This window comes from Somniosus microcephalus, chromosome 16 (assembly GCF_052327205.1).
Source record: "Somniosus microcephalus isolate GS21.2 chromosome 16, FLI_Smic_1.0, whole genome shotgun sequence".
Taxonomy (NCBI): domain Eukaryota; kingdom Metazoa; phylum Chordata; class Chondrichthyes; order Squaliformes; family Somniosidae; genus Somniosus; species Somniosus microcephalus.
Window position 1 is genome coordinate 10,770,859 of NC_141002.1, and position 18,435 is coordinate 10,789,293.

The 18,435-nt window shown below is 47.0% G+C and overlaps 1 protein-coding gene across 1 annotated transcript in view; it reads right to left on the bottom strand.

The window, feature by feature from the left end:
- Positions 1 to 18,435, bottom strand: part of dgki (diacylglycerol kinase, iota) — a 369,448-nt gene that overhangs the window by 301,667 nt on the left and 49,346 nt on the right. The window contains exons 8-11 of the mRNA XM_086008600.1: positions 18,066 to 18,161; positions 16,470 to 16,552; positions 14,060 to 14,120; positions 2,949 to 3,062 (exon numbers count right to left, since the gene is read on the bottom strand). Of these exons, the coding sequence (XP_085864726.1) occupies positions 2,949 to 3,062; positions 14,060 to 14,120; positions 16,470 to 16,552; positions 18,066 to 18,161 (354 nt within the window). The remainder of the gene's footprint in view (positions 1 to 2,948; positions 3,063 to 14,059; positions 14,121 to 16,469; positions 16,553 to 18,065; positions 18,162 to 18,435) is intronic.

The window sequence follows — 18,435 nt, forward strand, 5'->3', positions numbered from 1 at the left end:
GTCCTCTCCCTTGGTCCCAGAGCCATCCTGCAACCTGCCGCTGTGTGTCAGCCAGAGCACTCCACACCTTCAGTGGGAGTGGGTGTGAGGAGCCCACATGTACTGCTCCAACAAAAATTGCATCCATTCAGCACTTGAGTGCTAAACCTGCAGGTTTCTGGTTCAGCATCTCCAGGCAAGTTCAAACTATGGTAATCAACAATTAGGATCAAAATTGTGTGCTAAATCCAGACTTTCAAACAGGCAGGTCTTACTAGCATAGCACTCATTTAGCGTCTGTTTTCACACTTTCACCAAAATAACCCCACTGACCCATGCTGGGTACAGTTAAATGGCCAAAGGCAGCTCTCAAGTACAGTCCCTACCACTTACACCATCCACACTTATCCCGGACAATCACCTATATCGGCTAAATGGCGCTAACCATTAGACATTACCATAGGCGGCAATTACAAAGGCACCGCTTATAATGCATTAAGCGGACCAACTATTTCAGGCAGTTCAATAAGCTCTTTGCACCTCATTTTCATATTTGTATTTAAATCCCTCCATGGATCATTCTGTTTCTATTTTGAGCCCATGATCTCCCTCATTGTTAACAATCACCTATTGCGAACTAGAATTCTACCCATTGTACAAAGTACCACGTAGAAGGCTGGTTAACAAAATTGAGGCTCATGGAATAGGTGGGTTAGTGGCAGCTTGGATAAGGAATTGGCTTAAGGACAGAAAACAGCGAGTTGTGGTAAATGGCTGTTTTTCAGACTGGAGGATGGTAGACAGTGGTGTTCCCCAAGGGTCAGTGCTGGGGCCATTGCAATGACCTGGATTTTGGAATACAGAGTAGAATTTCTAAATTTGCCGAAGACACCAAACTTGGGGGTGTGGCAAACAGTGATGATGATACCAATCGACTGCAACAGGACATAGATAGGCCAGCGGAATGGGCAGACAAGTGGCAGATGGAATTTAATAGAGAAGTGTGAGGTGATGCATTTTGGCAGAAGGAACAGGGGGAGGCAATATACACTTAATGGCACAGTTTTAAAGAGTGTGCGGGGACAGAGGGACCTGGGGGTTAATGTGCATAGGTCCCTGGAGATGGTGGGACATATTGAGAGAGTGGTTAACAAAGCATATGGGATCTTGGGCTTCATAAATAGAGGTGTTGAGTGCAAAAGTAGAGAAGTTATGCTGAACCTTTATAAAGTGCTGGTTAGGCCACAACTGGAGTATTGCGTCCAGTTCTGGTCACCACACTTTAGGAAGGATGTGAAGGCACTTGAGCGGGTGCAGAGGAGATTTACCAGAATGGTTCCGGGGATGGGGGAATCTTAGCTACAAGGACAGGTTGGAGAAGCTGGATTTGTTTTCATTAGAACAAAGGAGGTTGAGGAGTGATTTGATAGAGGTGTACAAGATTATGACGGGTTTGGATAGGCTAGACAGGGAAAGGCTGTCCCCACTAGTTGATGGTACAAGGACTAGGGGACACAGATTTAAGGTTTTTGTCAAGAGATACAGGGGGATGTGAGGAAAAACTTTTTAACGCAGCGAGTGGTGAGGACCTAGAACTCGCTGCCGACGGAAGTGGTGGAAGCGGAGACACTCAATGTTTTCAAGGAGAGACTGGATAGGCACTTGAGGGAAATAAACTTGCAGGGCTACGGGGATAGAGCGGGGGAATGGGACTGACCGGATTGCTCTACAGAGAGCCGGCACGGTCTTGATGGGCCGAATGGCCTCCTTCTGGGCGTTATGGCTCTATGACTCTATGACCATGGCTCAGTTACCAGTAACTACTACAAAGATTTAAGAAATCCTGTTCCTTCTGCATTTTACCAGCTCTTGATTCTCCAATCGGTAATTTGGGAACATTGGAAAACCCTTGGTTTTAAATCGTGGACAAACCATCTGCTGATCCTGTTCCACGTTAAATTCTGTTAATAACCGCAGTGATGGAATTGGAATCCAGTCCGTCGTTTATTTCCTTCTCTGTTCCCGTTCTCTCTTGGTGTCTCTGAATGGCGATATTCCGTCCGACGCTTATAGCAGGCGTTAACATCCACGTGCCTGCTATAAGTGGTGGGTACTGTGCCTGGCTGAAGTAACCACTGTGTGAGAGTTCTGGACTGTGAATGTCTGCAGGCTATTTGGCTGTGTGGGTCAGCGCAGTCAACCCCAATCCTATCCTTATCAGATGGCCACACACTTGCACTTGGCAGGAATTACTGGATAGGATCGGAAGCCCTGGAGATCAGCCAGCCCAGGACTATAGAGCAGGAGTCAAACTTAGGAACTCTCTGGTCTGTAGGGCCCAGCCCTAACACTAAGTGATTTTGTTTATGAATTGAGTTGGCTTTGACTCTTGTACTTTATTTTTCACACATTCCTGGCTATTAATAAAGGTCCTGAATACATTTTCAGTTTACTTCAACTGGAGAGTTCATATCGTGCTTTCCCATTAGCTCTTGCAGATTTCAAACTACCCTTTCATGGCCGGGAAATTCCTCAGAGCTGATTCCGCTCTACTGGCGTTACTTTGCCAGAAATGTGCTAATAGAATCATAGAGCACAGAAGGTGGCCATTGAGCCCATCGTGCCTGTGCCGGCTCTTTGAAAGAGCTGTCCAATCAGTCCCATCCTCTGCTCTTTCCCCATAGCCCTGCAAATTTCTCCCCTTCAAGTATTTATCCAATTCCCTTTTGAAAGTTATCACTGAATCTGCTTCCACCGCCCTTTCAGGCAGCGCATTCCAGATCATAATAACTCGCGGGAGCTACTGTGAGGAATTTCTCGGCCCATGTTATCACTGCTGTTCACAGAGTCCCTTTCACCAGCTGCCCGCCGACAGGCTGCATGGCGTGGTTTCATTCTCCGTCCTTTGGGTGGTATTCTGGGCCCATCCTTTCAGAGGTACCTGTGGGGCTGCCAAGTGATGTACCTACCCCTCCCCAGTTGAGAGTACGGGCCAGGTCATTTCCTGTCCCCAGCGGAAGCACGGCGACTGGAGGCTGGGGACTGAGCTGCAGTTCATCCAACAAGGAAAGAATCCAGCCCACCTGGACAAAGGAAGAGAGAGAGAAAAAAACATTACTGATCAGCTTGAGGAAACATTCAGCCTCAATGACTGGCATCTTTATTCTTGTCAAATTGGAAAACTTGTTGGGGATTGGAGAATGGGGTGACACTATTATAGTTTTGACTCCAAAGCTGTGCCCAGATTTTCCATTTTATTCCTTTAGCATCAGCAATAAACAACCAGCACTGGAGGTTGTTATATATTAAAAACAGAAAACATTTTGTGCTGTGTGATGTAATAAAACTCACTACGCACTTGGTTTGAGCATAGAGCAAGGCTTTAATCAACTTGTTTCAGAACATGGAAGTCTAGTTGTACTTCACTAGTTCCTTGTCTTACAAAATGTCCCTGAGAAGCTGGGCCCACGCTCGAGTATTTATACTCCTTGGACGGCGCCACCAGCTGGCCGTCCAGCGTTATTTCATGAGTAGTTTATTTACGATGATGAGATTTATAACATTCTTCCTGCCTAAAAGATTTGGAAGTCTGACGACTTCCTCTTAACGGATCAGGCGTACCACAAATAGCCACAGTCTTTTAGATCTTTGTTTATGGCTAGAAGGCATGTCTCCCCAGACCGTGTCTTGGTCACTGAGCCGCTTGATCTGTACCGATGGATCGACAGGGCCCGTGTTGCTCTGATCGACCCGAGGGAGGCTGGGGAGATCATGACTCTGGGTGCGGGTCCCCACAGGCGCAGAGCTGGCTTCATCCTCTTTGATAGTCGGGGATTGACCGGCGTCCGGGCCTCAGGTGGCCATCCCACGGGGAGCGCTCGGCTCCCTGAGTGGATCCGGTGGGGCAGCCGGCAGATCTCTCGATGTCCCAGGTAGGGCATCATCTTCGAGGGAGCGCAGAGTGTCGGCATCATCACCGTGGGTCCCTCTATCAGTTGGGTCCGTGAAACCGGCTGGACAGGGAGCCAGATCCCGGAGCGAAACGGTGGTCTCCCGGCCATCAGGGTACCGCACGTGTGCGTACGTGGGATTGATGTCCGTGAGTTCTACCTGGTTGACGAGGGGATCGTTTTTAGAAGATCGGACGAATCTTCGGAGCAGCATGGGGCCGGGAGCTGCCAACCATGACGTTAGGGACGTCCTGTGAGTGGAGCGACGCTGGAAGCTGAAGAATCGCTTGTGAGGTGTGACATTAGTGGACATAGAAAGAAGAGACCTGATGGAATGCAACACGTCAGGGAGCATAGTTTCCCACTGCTGGTCTGGTAGGTTGCGTGATCTCAGTGCAAGACGAACAGCATTCCAAATGATAGCATTGTATCTCTCAACCTGTCCATTACCGATGAGATGGTATGGTGTCGTTTTACTTGTGGCAATTCCCCGTTGGGAGAGATAACTTTTGAGTTCGCTTGACATGAAGGAGAGACCCCGATCAGAGTGGATGAAATTGGCTGTACCGCAAAGGGAAAAGAGTTGATCAAGGCATTTGATCACTGTGGAAGTAAGCATATTGGGACAGGGGAAAGCAAAGGGAAAGCGTGAATATTCATCCACCATAGTAAGTAGGTAGGTGTTTCATGTTGAGGAAGGTAATGGCCCTTTAAAGTCAATGCTGAGTCGCTGCATAGGCTGCATAGCGCGTTTGAGCGAGCCATCCGATGGACGGAAGAATTGCGGTTTTAATTCCGCACAAATTCTACAGGAGGAGCATGTTCTTTTCACATCTTCCGTAGAAAATGGGAGATTTTTAGATCGCACAAAGTGCAACATACGGGTAATGCCAGGATGGCATAAGTCAGTATGAAGATCCTCAAGAGTCGAAGTTGACATAGAAGAGCAGAATGCCCGCGTGAGGGTATCCGGGGCCACATTCTCTTTGCCGGGTCGATAATGTATGGTGTATCCAAAGGCGGCCAATTCCATCCTCCAGAGTTATATTTTGTTATTCTTGATCTTAGTGCGTTTCTGATTATCCAGCATAAAGGCCACGGAGCGCTGATCGGTTATAAGTGTGAAATGGCGACGAGCGAGAAAGTGACTCCATTTACGTACAGCTTCGATGATGGCCGTAGCCTCCTTCTCGACAGGAGGATAATGGAGCTCGCTACCCTGCAAAGTTCTGGACAGAAATGCAACGGGTCGACCACCTTGATTCAAGGTAGCAGAGATCGCCACATCCGATGCATCGCACTTGACCACGAAAGGAAGATTTTCATCAATGGAACGAAGCGTGGCTTTTTCCAGCTGTCGCTTGAGGAGGTTGATAGCTGAAATAGCCGTTGCCTCCAATGGAAATGACTTTGCGTGAAGCAGGGGCTGGATCTTGTCGGAGAAGTGGGGTATCCATTTTGCATAATAGGCGAACATGCCGAGTGCCCGACGAAGAGAGCCGAGATTCGTAGGGGGAGGGAGCTCCTGAAGCGGACGAAGTCGCTCCGGATCCGGTTTGATGACACCGTTGCCCACCCAGTAGCCAAGGATGTTGACTGATGGTACTGATTTCACAGATTTGGACTCATTTAAGGTTAAGTTGCGACGACGGAGAACGTCAAAAAATTTCTGGAGGTTGGCATCATGCTCCTTCTGGTCATGACCAGCAATGGTGATATTATCCAGATATGGAAAAGTGTCCGTTAAGTTCTCCTGTTTGACTAGGCTATCCATTGCCCATTGAAAGACAGCCACCCCATTGGTAACCCCAAATGGAAGGCGACAAAACTGGTAAAGCCGACCATTGGCCTCAAAGGCCATATACTTTTTGTCAGAGTCCTTTAACGGTACTTGATGATATGCGCTCTTTAAATCAAAAGTTGAAAATACCTTGTAGTTGGCAAGGTTATTGACCATGTCATCGATGCGTGGTAGTGGGTAGGCATCCAGGTCAGTATACTGGTTAATAGTTTGCGAGTAATCGATGCAAAGATGTTTCTTGTGTTGCTTCAGAGGATTTTTGACAAAGACGACTTGAGCCCGCCAGGGAGATGAACATGGCTCAATGATACCATCAGCTAGAAGGCGAGAGATTTCTGCCTCGATAAAGGATCGATCATCTTGGCTGAAACGTCTTGATTTAGTGACTATGGGCTTACATCGAGGGGGAAGATCGGCAAACAAGGAGGGCTCGTCGAGCGAAGCCGCTGAAAGCGCACAAAATGGTACTTTGGAAATAGTAAGCTCTGGCTTTGACCCTCCAAACTCAAAAGTGAGTCTTTTGTGTTGTTTCTGGAAATCCTGTCCCAAGAGCACATCACTGCATAGGTTTTTGAGCATCCCGAGCCGGGTGGAGAAATAAGTGCGGCCATTGAGAATAAGGTCGACAAGACAAAAGCCAGAAGAATTGGTGGTCAGTGTCAGAGCCATTGCAATTTCCCTGTCCGAGGGGTAAATATGCAGTTTTAACTTACTGACAGCCCACTCACTAATGAAGCTGTCAGAGCTGCATGAGTAGATTAGTGCGCTCAAATTGTGTCCATTTACCGAAACCTTCGTGGCTGCATGGGACAGACTTTGGGGAAAAACAGCTGTGATGGGGGAGGGGCAGATTTACCCTTGACAGCTGTAACCTTAGTAGTGGCTCTTGGGGGAGGAGCAGTTTTATAGATAGTAGCTGCAAAACTAACAGGGGCTCTCGACCGGTATATCTTAGAAATGGGGCCTTTCTTACTAACAGAGGCTCTTGACTGGCATACCTTAGAAAAGTGACCTTTCTTGCTGCAATGATTGCAGGTTGTGTTACAAGCCAGACAAAATTTCCTATAATGGCACGCACCTCCACAGAAGAAACACTTCCTTCCAGATTGCCAAGATGCCGCTAGGGCAGGATCGTCATCAGTGAAGACTTCTAGGGTAGGGTTGTCATCCGCTAGGTTAGAGACCTCATCAGTGAGGGCTTCCGCCCGAGACCTATCGAAGGAGTCATTAAAAGTGATAGCAGCAGCCCGTGCATGAGGTAAAAGATAGATATCTGCATTCCTCTTTGCTAATCCAGGGAACATGCCTGGTCATAGGCAGCCTGTAACTCAAGGGTTTTATTCTCCAACAGATGCTGGCGTATGAAGGGAGACGTAATTCCATTAATAAAGGAATCGTGAATTAACTCCTTCTGGTACTGCTCAGCTGTGACAGCTTTAAGGTTACAATCCTTGCTGAGCCTGTGAAGCTTTTGAAGGAATTCATCAAGTGATACCTCGGGTTGTTGTCAAGTTGTGGCCAATAGATGCTGAGCAAAAATTTCGTTTGGGGCCTTAACATATAGTCGCTGTAATATTAGGATAGTGGAGTCATAGTCTACACAGTCTTCAATATCGTCAAACACATGAGGAGATACATAATTGGCAAGTATCTCTAATTTATCAGGAACATTCTCACCACGCACCCTGAGGAAGTTGCTGAAGGTACGATACCAGTGTTTCCATACCTTAGCAGTTGTAGGTGAATTTGGGTCCAGGTCAAGACGGGCGGGTCTGAATAGTTTGTCCATGATGGATTGATTTCTACGCCAGAGTTCCCTTCTGCAGTTGAAGTCATAGCTGGCTGTTCCCGAAATCACTCAGAGCGTGGAGTCGATACACAGTTGATTAAATTGACATAATGGCCCAGTAATTCCGGGCACAACGCGTGAGTAAGGACGGGGTACTCACGCGTGTGCCCGGAGGAATTGCCAGTTTTCAGCATGCACAGCGCATGCGCTGAAAACCGGCATTTCCTGTCCTCTGACCCAAGGGGTTAAGAGGCAGAGCGCGTGCGCAGTGAAATTGCTTTTTTTTTTCCAGAGTTGCGCGTGTGTAAAGGCCTCCGGTCTTTACGCATTGAAAAACCACACGTAAGTACTTAGTTTTTCAGGTAAGTGGACTTTTAGTACAATTGAGAATTTTTTTTTCCACAGGTTTGTTATTTTTAAAGAATTTACAGTAAGGTAAGTTTAGTTTTAGCCCCGATTTTTTATATAAATTTTAAAATTATTGTTTAAAATAGTTTTTCAGAGTTCTTTATTGTTCATTTAAGTAGTGCAATGTTTTTTTAAATTTTCTTTCAGGTTTAAGTAATGTTTTGGGGCCAGGAGTTTTCATGAGTTTGACAGCTCTTACTGTCAAACTCATGAATGAGTTTCCCCTCCCCTGATTGGTTGTACAGTGCTCACCTGATCCCAGCCGGCACATCGCACTAACTACGCCGCTGGATCAGGTAAGCACATCGCGCCGACATCGGAACCGGGCCACTGATAGGAAATGCAAGCAGGCCCGGGCTTCAGATGTCGGCGCGCAGGGTGAGTGCACATCGGGGGCTTGCACGCGCGGCAAGCTCCCGATCCTAATTTCAGGGCCAATAAAACTCACTACGCACTTGGTTTGAGTATAAAGCAAGGCTTTAATCAACTTGTTTCAGAGCATGGAGGTCTAGTTGTACTTCACTAGTTCCTGTCTTACAAAATGTCCCTGGAAAGCTGGGGCCCACGCCCAAGTATTTATACTCCTTGGACGGCGCCACCAGCTGGCCATCCAGCATTATTTCATGAGTAGTTTCTTTACGATGATGAGATTTATAACACTGTGCATGGACCTCCATTAGTCTCAGGCCAGTTTTCAGTGGATGTGGGCCCGCATTATAAAATTGGGCCTAATTTGGCACTAATTTGTACTGAATTGGCAATCTCCCTCAAAGGAACACCGAACGGCTGGTGTGGGAAAGGAGAGGTTACTTTTGCTGTTCTTCTAAGGAGCATCCTTGACACACTGCCGGAGTGGTCTGGTCCACGTTCCTACTGGGAGGGAAGTCAAAATGAACATACCTCCTTAGGATTTGCAAAATCCAGGAAAATACAGCCTACATTTTAAAACCCCTGAAATGGCCACATTTTTAAGAGCACAAGATGGAGTCGGCAGATCACATGACTCATTTCAGAAGGACATACCACTGCAATACCTTAAAGAAACCTGAGTCACCACCGATTGGAAAATTCCAGACTGACTGCAATTGATATGGTAATAAAGGTAGCAGCAGTAACGAAGTCAAAAACAAAGGACTTGCACTTGAAAAGGTCATGTTAATCGCCAGATAAACGTAAACCCATCACTGAAATCACAGAGCACAGACAAGACCCATTATCTGCATCAAACTCAGCGGGACACGGGACATAACCCATCAGTTTGGTTTCGGCCACGATTAAAGTCGTTAAACTAAAGTACCAGCTTTTGTCAAAGTAGCCGGCCCAAAACTTTGACAAAAGAAAACCCCTGATTTGGCGCCAAAGATAAGGGCAAGGAAACGGTATAACTGTTGGGGGAAAATCGACGGGCAGAAGGTACGATTGGAGGCAGAGAACAACGAGAGGTTAAGGTTAAGTTGAACGGTTCGAGTGGAGAGGTCCGATTAGGAGGTTCGATTACGGTTCGAGGAGCACGGAGGTTCTACAAGTTCGAGCAGGAGAGCAGGTTCAGGAGCCCGTCCCAGAAGGAAGATCAATCGGGAATCCCGGAAGCTACAGGAGCACCAAGGTCGAGGACAGTTTTAAAACCCTGGTGAGCATAGAGGCCCAACTCCACCTAGCTGACCTAGTAGAGGGATACTTTAGAGACGGGAGGGTTTTAATATTAAGGGCTTTGTAATCGGGAGTGTTATTTATCCTTCGTTGTACCGCGCGCTTTCCCCACCCCCGTTTTATTATACCGCAGCTAATGAATTGATGTATTTTAAGATAGTCAAAGTAATTCTTGTGTGTTAAATTTTAGTTCCCATTGGGAGGCGTGTTAATGATTTTGTCTGTGTTGTTTCTTTGTTCCCTGTGTTTTTATTCTCCTTATAAATAAAGAAACCATTAATTAAAAAACTTACCTTGTCTCACCTGATCCATTTGTCTTCCGAGTCACAAGTTGGGCCAACACATCAAGGTAGTCATAGAGTCATAGAGTTATACAGCACGGATAGAGGCCCTTCGGCCCATCGTGTCCGCGCCGGCCATCAAGCCCTGTCTAATCTAATCCCATATTCCAGCATTTGGTCCGTAGCCTTGTATGCTATGGCATTTCAAGTGCTCATCCAAATGCTTCTTAAATGTTGTGAGGGTTCCTGCCTCCACAACCCTTTCAGGCAGTGAGTTCCAGACTCCAACCACCCTCTGGGTGAAAAAGTTCTTTCTCAAATCCCCTCTAAACCTCCCGCCCTTTACCTTGAATCTATGCCCCCTAGTTATTGACCCCTCTACTAAGGGAAAAAGCTCCTCAGCATCCATCCTATCTATGCCCCTCATAATTTTGTACACCTCAATCATGTCCCCCCTCAGCCTCCTCTGCTCCAAGGAAAACAAACCCAATCTGCCCAGTCTCTCTTCATAGCTGAAGCGCTCCAGCCCTGGTAACATCCTGGTGAACCTCCTCTGCACCCTCTCTAACGCGATCACATCCTTCCTGTAGTGTGGCGACCAGAACTGCACACAGTATTCCAGCTGTGGCCTAACCAGTGTTTTATACAGCTCCATCATAACCTCCTTGCTCTTATATTCAATGCCTCGGCTAATGAAGGCAAGTATCCCATATGCCTTTTTTACCACCCTATCCACCTGTTCCGCCGCCTTCAGGGATCTGTGTACTTGCACACCCAGATCCCTCTGACCCTCCGTCTTGCCTAGGGTCTTTCCATTCATTGTGTATTCCCTTGCCTTGTTAGTCCCCCCAAAGTGCATCACCTCGCACTTTTCCGGGTTAAATTCCATTTGCCACTGTTCCGCCCATCTGACTAACCCATCTATATCGTCCTGCAGACTGAGGCTACCCTCCTCGCTATTTACCACCCTACTAATTTTTGTATCATCCGCGAACTTACTGATCATACCTTTTACATTCATATCCAAGTCATTAATGTAGACCACAAACAGCAAGGGACCCAGCACCGATCCCTGTGGCACCCTACTGGCCACAGGCTTCCAGTCACAAAAACAACCTTCGACCATCACCCTCTGCCTTCTGCCACTAAGCCAGTTTTGTATCCAATGTGCCAAGGCACCCTGGATTCCATGGGCTCTTACCTTCTTGACCAGTCTCCTGTGCGGGACTTTATCGAAGGCCTTACTGAAATCCATGTATACCACATCCACTGCGTTACCCTCATCCACACACCTAGTCACCCCCTCAAAAAATTCAATCAAATTAGTCAGACATGATCTTCCCTTGACAAAGCCATGTTGACTATCCCTGATTAATCCTTGCCTCTCCAAGTGGAGACAAATTTTGTCCCTCAGAATTTTTTCCAATAATTTTCCTACCACTGATGTTAGGCTCACTGGCCTGTAGTTCCCCGGTTTTTCCCTACTACCCTTCTTGAATAATGGTACTACATTAGCGGTTCTCCAGTCCTCTGGCACATCCCCTGTGGCCAGAGAGGTCCTGAATATATGTGTTAGAGCCCCCGCAATCTCTTCCTTTGCCTCATATAGCAGCCTGGGATACATTTCATCCGGGCCTGGGGATTTATCCATTTTTAGGCCAGCTAAAACCGCCAATACCTCCTCCCTCTCGATGTTAATATGTTCGAGCATATCACAGTCCCCCCGCCCTATTTCTATGTCTACATCGTCCTTCTCCATAGTGAAAACAGATGCAAAAAATTCATTTAGAACCCCTCCTACATCTTCCGGCTCCACACACAGATTGCCACTTTTGTCCCTAATGGGCCCTATTTTTTCCCTAGTTATCCTCTTACCCTTAACCTAGTCTGGCAATAAGTCCAGTGTCTAGAATCAGTGAGGGGGGAGCGCTTCGAAACCGCTCACGAGCAGTGTGAAATCAAGAATCGATCTCGCACACCACAAGCTCGTTAAAAAGACCCCTTACACTCCCTTTGAGATGTTCGGTCATTGGTTGGAGGTGTTTCAGTGTAACCCTACCTGCTCCCGCACAGCATATCAGTACCTGCTCCACCTAGGAGTGTCAGGTCGTTTTACCCAAAGGCACTGTGCAAAATAAATTAGTTGCAATCGCTGTCTTACCCAAGGGTGGGCACTTACTCCAAAACAAACTGAACACCACAGGAGGAATTATGCACTTGGTAGAGCACAATTGGCCAAACTGCTTCCACTTGAAAAAATAAGAAAGAACTTGCATTTCTATAGCGCCTTTCACGACCTCAGGACATCCCAAAAGTGCTTTACAGCCAATGAACTATTTTTGAAGCGTAGTCACTTCAAATATAATGATAATGACCAGAGCTGTGCGCAAATTGGCTGGCGCGTTTCCTACATTGCAACAGTGACTATACTTCAAAATTACTTCATTGGCTGTAAAGCACTTTGGGACGTCCAGAGAAAACCGAAGAAAAGTAGTGAGCAAAGAGGTATCGATGGAACTGTAACAAGCCTTTAGGAAGCTTGAGATTGCAGGTCAGAGCATTGAACATTATCCTGTGCCAGGGATAATGTACTAAGGCTCAGGGGGACTGACCCTTATATACTGCATGAGAACGACAAGGCTCCTGTGATCTTCTCCGACAGCAAGCCATCAGAAAATCTCTCAAAGGGTTGGAGCATCCTTTATGTGATATCTTTCACAGCAAGAACACTTCAGCAGTGTGTGGAGGGTGCAGTCTGTGGGCAAGTGGAAATACAGAAGACGGCGATCTTTGAGGTTGAGGTTGAGGACAGGATCGGGGAAGAGCAGAGGAAGCTTTATTCTGTATCTAACCTGTGATATACTTGACCTGGGAGTGCTTGATGCTGACACTAGAAGGTTATGAGGACTGGTGGCATAGACTAGGCTAATATGTCCTTGCGTATAGAAGATTGAGGGGTGATCTGATCAAGATATTTTAAATGATAAAAGTATTTTATAGGGTGAAGAGAAACGATCTCCTCTGGTGGGGGAATCAAGAACAAGGGGACATAATAAAACTAGAGCCAGGCCATTTAGGAGTGAAATCAGGAAGCACTTTTTCACACAAAGGGTAGCGGAAATCTGGAACTCTCTCCCAAAAGTCTGTTGAAGCTGGGGGTCAACTGAAGTGCTCAAGACTGAGCTCGATAAATATTTACTGGGTAAAGGTGTTAAGAGATATGGAGCATAGGCGGGTAAATGGGGTTGAGGTTCAGATCAGCATGATCTAATTGAATGGTGGAGCAGGCCCGAGGAGCTGAATGGCCTCCTCCTGTTCCTATCACACTATCATGGGGACCTATCTGCAGCACAGAGCAGGGTTCAAAAGCCAATCCTACTGTCAGTTTGAAATAGGTGAAGTTGCGGCAAAGCGAGGTCAAGCTGGCAGAGGGGATGAGCTTTAGTATCCTTCTGTACGGCACTGGCCTGTGATCAGATAGTGAAGTTCGCCTCGTTTTTTTGGTACATTTCCCCTTGCTCTGTTATAATTCGGGTCCACAGAGCAGGTCACAGATCTACACAGATGCTTTCACATGGAATCCAATGCCTCGGACTGTCCTGCTCAGTGTGATCATTTTATTTCTTTATAATTTTCTCACCAATGTTTTCTTCTCCCTTTCCTGGAGGCAGTAACTCCTTGCTGGAATGCTTGCTGATCTGTGGACACCGGACCATTTTCAGTACTTTGCCCATGTGGCCTTTATTCGTGGTTGAGACATAGTGAGTTGCCCATGAGCTATTCGCCCATGTGCTATACGGCCACAGGAGGCATCACACAAAAGGCCAATCCTTTCTTCTCAGACACTCCCAGCAGGGGTCACTTGACGGTGAGCAGGAGCCCTGGCCCATACCCCCTGCCCTCCAAACACGGGGGTGCTGAGACCAATTCCAGCACTCACGGATGAGCTAACTCACCATAGACTAGGGAACGACCTTCTGATCTGCAAGACTCAGTCATCATCTGGTTAAATTCAGTCAAACTTTAGGGGAGACCCAGCAGGAGAAAATCAGGGGACAAAGATGGACATTAAATTCCCCCCTCCCCTCACCCCTGCCTTACACCACTGCACTCTCTGACCAAGCACACATTCAATAAAAAATTACATGCAGGTTATTTTGGTCCTATTTGATTATAGGTTTCTTTTGCTAAAAATACATACCGTTCCATCCCCACCACAGGCCAGAATCCGTAGGTTTGCGACCTTTCTATAAAGTTCCAAGCTGTTCCAAGAAAAGGGAAACAATTACTGTGATTGAACGCAACACAAGAGCCTCACGAGTCAACAGTGAAACCAACAGATACAACAGTATTTATAATACTCCCCAGAACTCCAACTCCTTCTCCATAGAGTCCTGACACTATCCTTACACACACAGTGCACTGACAGTATTTATAATACTCCCCAGAACTCCAACTCCTTCTCCATAGAGTCCTGACACTATCCTTACACACACAGTGCACTGACAGTATTTATAATATTCCCCGGAACTCCAACTCCAACTCCTTCTCCATAGAGTCTTGACACTATCCTTACACACACAGTGCACTGACAGTATTTATAATATTCCCCAGAACTCCAACTCCTTCTCCATAGAGTCCTGACACTATCCTTACACACACAGTGCACTGACAGTATTTATAATATTCCCCAGAACTCCAACTCCTTCTCCATAGAGTCCTGACACTATCCTTACACACACAGTGCACTGACAGTATTTATAATACTCCCCGGAACTCCAACTCCAACTCCTTCTCCATAGAGTCCTGACACTATCCTTACACACACAGTGCACTGACAGTATTTATAATACTCCTCGGAACTCCAACTCCAACTCCTTCTCCATAGAGTCCTGACACTATCCTTACACACACAGTGCACTGACAGTATTATAATATTCCCCAGAACTCCAACTCCAACTCCTTCTCCATAGAGTCCTGACACTATCCTTACACACACAGTGCACTGACAGTATTTATAATACTCCCCAGAACTCCAACTCCTTCTCCATAGAGTCCTGACACGATCCTTACACACACAGTGCACTGACAGTATTTATAATATTCCCCAGAACTCCAACTCCAACTCCTTCTCCATAGAGTCCTGACACAATCTTTACACACGGTGCACCAACAGTATTTATAATACTCCCCAGAACTCCAACTCCAGCTCCTTCTCCATAGAGTCCTGACACTATCCTTACACACACAGTGCACTAATAGTCAGGTGTGGGGTATAGTCAGCTCCATGAATGTATCGATTTGGTCTTTATCTTTATTGCCTGCACTGCATTTTTAAAATATATAATGAAAATCAGCTGGTTGCCTTAACATTGAGCCAGCAGGGTAAAGCCAGGCTGGTTGCCATGATGATTTGAAATGTTAAGTTACTTCTCAGAGACGGAGTCGGAGCTGAGACATGTCAACATCCAAACAATGAAAAACCCAGAAAGTCAGTCAGTTGAGACACTCAGTCGTTGACAAACATCAGCGAAGGTTGTTTTCATTCAGTGTCGGTAGATAGCTATTCTGGGTTAATTAAACAATGACTGGTATGTTGTATGCCCACAGCTTTTAATGTGGAACTCTGAGTGACAGCCAGCTCAGGTGGCTGAACTCCCAATTACATAGACTTAAGGCGGGGCCTAGGCTCTCTCTTGCTCAGAGACAGCGGGTGTGGGAGCCATAGTAACCAGTAATAGAAAACAGGACCATATAGCTTTAGAATAGCTTAGCTAGTGGGCCTACACCCAGGGAGTGAGTAAGGTTACATCTTTATTATCTTATACATAAGCTGAAGCGTATAGGAGACTTTTTTATATATATCTGTTCTCGGCATTTGGGCAATGCTGGCAAGGCAATTGCCCATCCCTAGTTACCCTGAGGGCATTAAAAGCCAACCATGTGGAGTGGGACTGGAGTCACGTGTAGGCCAGACCGGGTAGGGGTGGCAGTGGGGTTTTAATGACAATCTGGCAGCTTTCATAGTTTTTTTTTCCCTCGGGTACCAACCCACAAATTACCAGATTTACTGAATTCAATTTCCTAATTTGACATGGTGGGATTTGAACTCTCAACCTCTGGCTTGCTGGCCCAGTACCCGAACCATTAGGATACTGTACCCATTGTCTGTTCTCACTGTGAAAACTGTGTTCTATTCATTGTTATATTTTATGTAAAATAAACCCTTTATTGGCTTGGGCGTCTTGTCTCACCGCAATAAAATGCTTTTCCATCTCCCTTCCGTCAAGATAGAAAACGCAGATGGCACGGATAATCTTACCATAGGAGGTATCGTCAGCAAGGGCTCTATGATATGATTCTTGGGTCACGCACTTGTTCAACTAATATTGGATAGAAAAGGTGCATTCAAGTTCGTTGGGGGTGCAAATCTGCTCATGGGAGTGACCAGGGAGGTGGAACTTGAGAGAATATCTAGTCCAAAACCCAATAGTTGTGACAGTGGTATATGTGGGTAGGTGGTATATTTAGGTGTGGAGTATATTCAGGGCATGGTATATTCAGCCATATACAGATAAGGCAGGTTTGCTGGTATGGGTGTCCAGACTTACGCTTCTCTTGGTCCTCCCCGTGAGAGGTCAAAGACTTGCCGTGGGTTCAGGCACCACATGAACATCTGAAGGACCTTGTTTCCCTGCCACAGAAATTTAAAAAGTAAACACACACACACACATACACAATGAAAAGGTAAAGTGGCAAAGAGCGAGGAAAAAATGTGGGGCCAGAACCACGGTGAGCGCTCGCCAGTTCTCTTGGACTCAGTGCCCACCCAAACAAGAGGAGGCAGGTGTAACCTCCAGTTCACAGATGTGGCAGTTACACCCTGAGCTTCCTGATGCCCCTGTACAGCCCATCGGTTGCACCTCCTGTGCACCAGTTCATGGACGAAACACATCAGAAAAAGGATCAGAAAGCGGTAGCATTGGGTTTCTGCCCCTATGGTGAGGGCCCAGGACTCAGTCACTGGGTCAAGCAGGCGCTTCAGAATCATGTTATAGTGACGTGGAAGTGACATCATCACACCTTCTGCGTCTTTTTCCAGCCATCGCACAAGTCACCATCACCTCCTTATCTCGCTCACATACACTGGGCATTGATGGTTGTTCGGCTGCGCCTTTACATAAAAGGCTAGTTAAAGGTCCCGAATATTTGCCTATGAAACATGAGACTAGAAGTTGCTCAGTTTTGGGCGCCAGGAGTCTGGTATGGTAGGAGCGGAGGGGGCAGGAAATTGAGGCGGAACCCAATTCAACTGGGTTTCCGCCCTTTCTGATGGGAGGGAAGGGGGTACTTCATCTGCTCGCCTCCAAATCCACACCCACACCCAATCCACCCCTTCCTGATACTAACATTTGGTTAGGATGGCTGGGATGTCGAGATCCCCCACAGCTGTGAATCCTGTACGGCCAGTGGCAAGTTAGCCTGCCGACAGGGCCGTATGTGGGCTCCATAATTGGTCGAAGAGAGATGGACTGGTGTTTGGATATTAGGCTGACCAGTGAGGGACTAGCAAGAATTCAAACCAAGAATTTCCCACCAGACCTCGTCTGTGCCACCCAATGGGTGGGCGGTTCTGAAATCCCATCGGCTCCATAGGGAGAGCGCCCCAGTAGCACTGGTATTGACATGGACGCCTGCGTCCAATAGTCAACTGACACTATCTCAGGGATTTGGGACAGGGTGAAATAATTGGGCAGAAGTCCCACATTGCCAACGGTGCAGCACCGGGAGTGCAATCTCTAGGCTATGGTGGTGACCCTCCCACTGCTGTAACTTTGGCTAAAGTTCAATGGAAATCCCGTTCACTCCCCGGCAGTGGAGTGGGAAAAGTCCCAAGGAAATTCCTGGCTTGTGTCAACGTATCACATTCAATGTTCCTTGGCTGTGGGAAAATTAGGTATGAAATATCATGGCAAATTCCAACGGCATGTCTCTTGCCCACAGGTTCTGCCAGCTGTGCCTCCTGTACGGCCAGCGGTGAGTACACCTGCACAAAGGGCCATATGTGGGCCCCACAGCGCCGTATTCAAATGATAATCAATCCAAGAGAGATGGACTGGTGTCTGGATATTGGATCGACTCGTGAGCTGATGGGAGAGATAAATTCCAGTGAGATTCTCCCACCTCCGCCGTCAGCCTCCACTAACCTGGTTTCCGCCACTCTTTGGATTCACAAACACCAGAAGCGGTTTCATCAAGGGTGACGAAATGGGTCTGACTACAAATGGCTTCCACTTGCTTTCCTGTAAAGCAGAGGTTCAACGCATTAACGAGGTCAGTCTCCTTCCGTCGGAACGAGGCAGCACAGTTTACGGTTCAGTACCCGCCTCGTCCAAGTGACGATACGCGTACTCGTGCCGCTATGAGCTCGAGGGGGGTCAACCTGCTCTGCACACTGTCAACAATTAAAGAGAAATCTGAATAGATTTCACCCTAATCCCTCTCAATATCAAAAATAAATACTTCCACCAAATCATTCCCCCCCCCCTCCGCCCTCCCCCAGGATTCTCCCCTCAT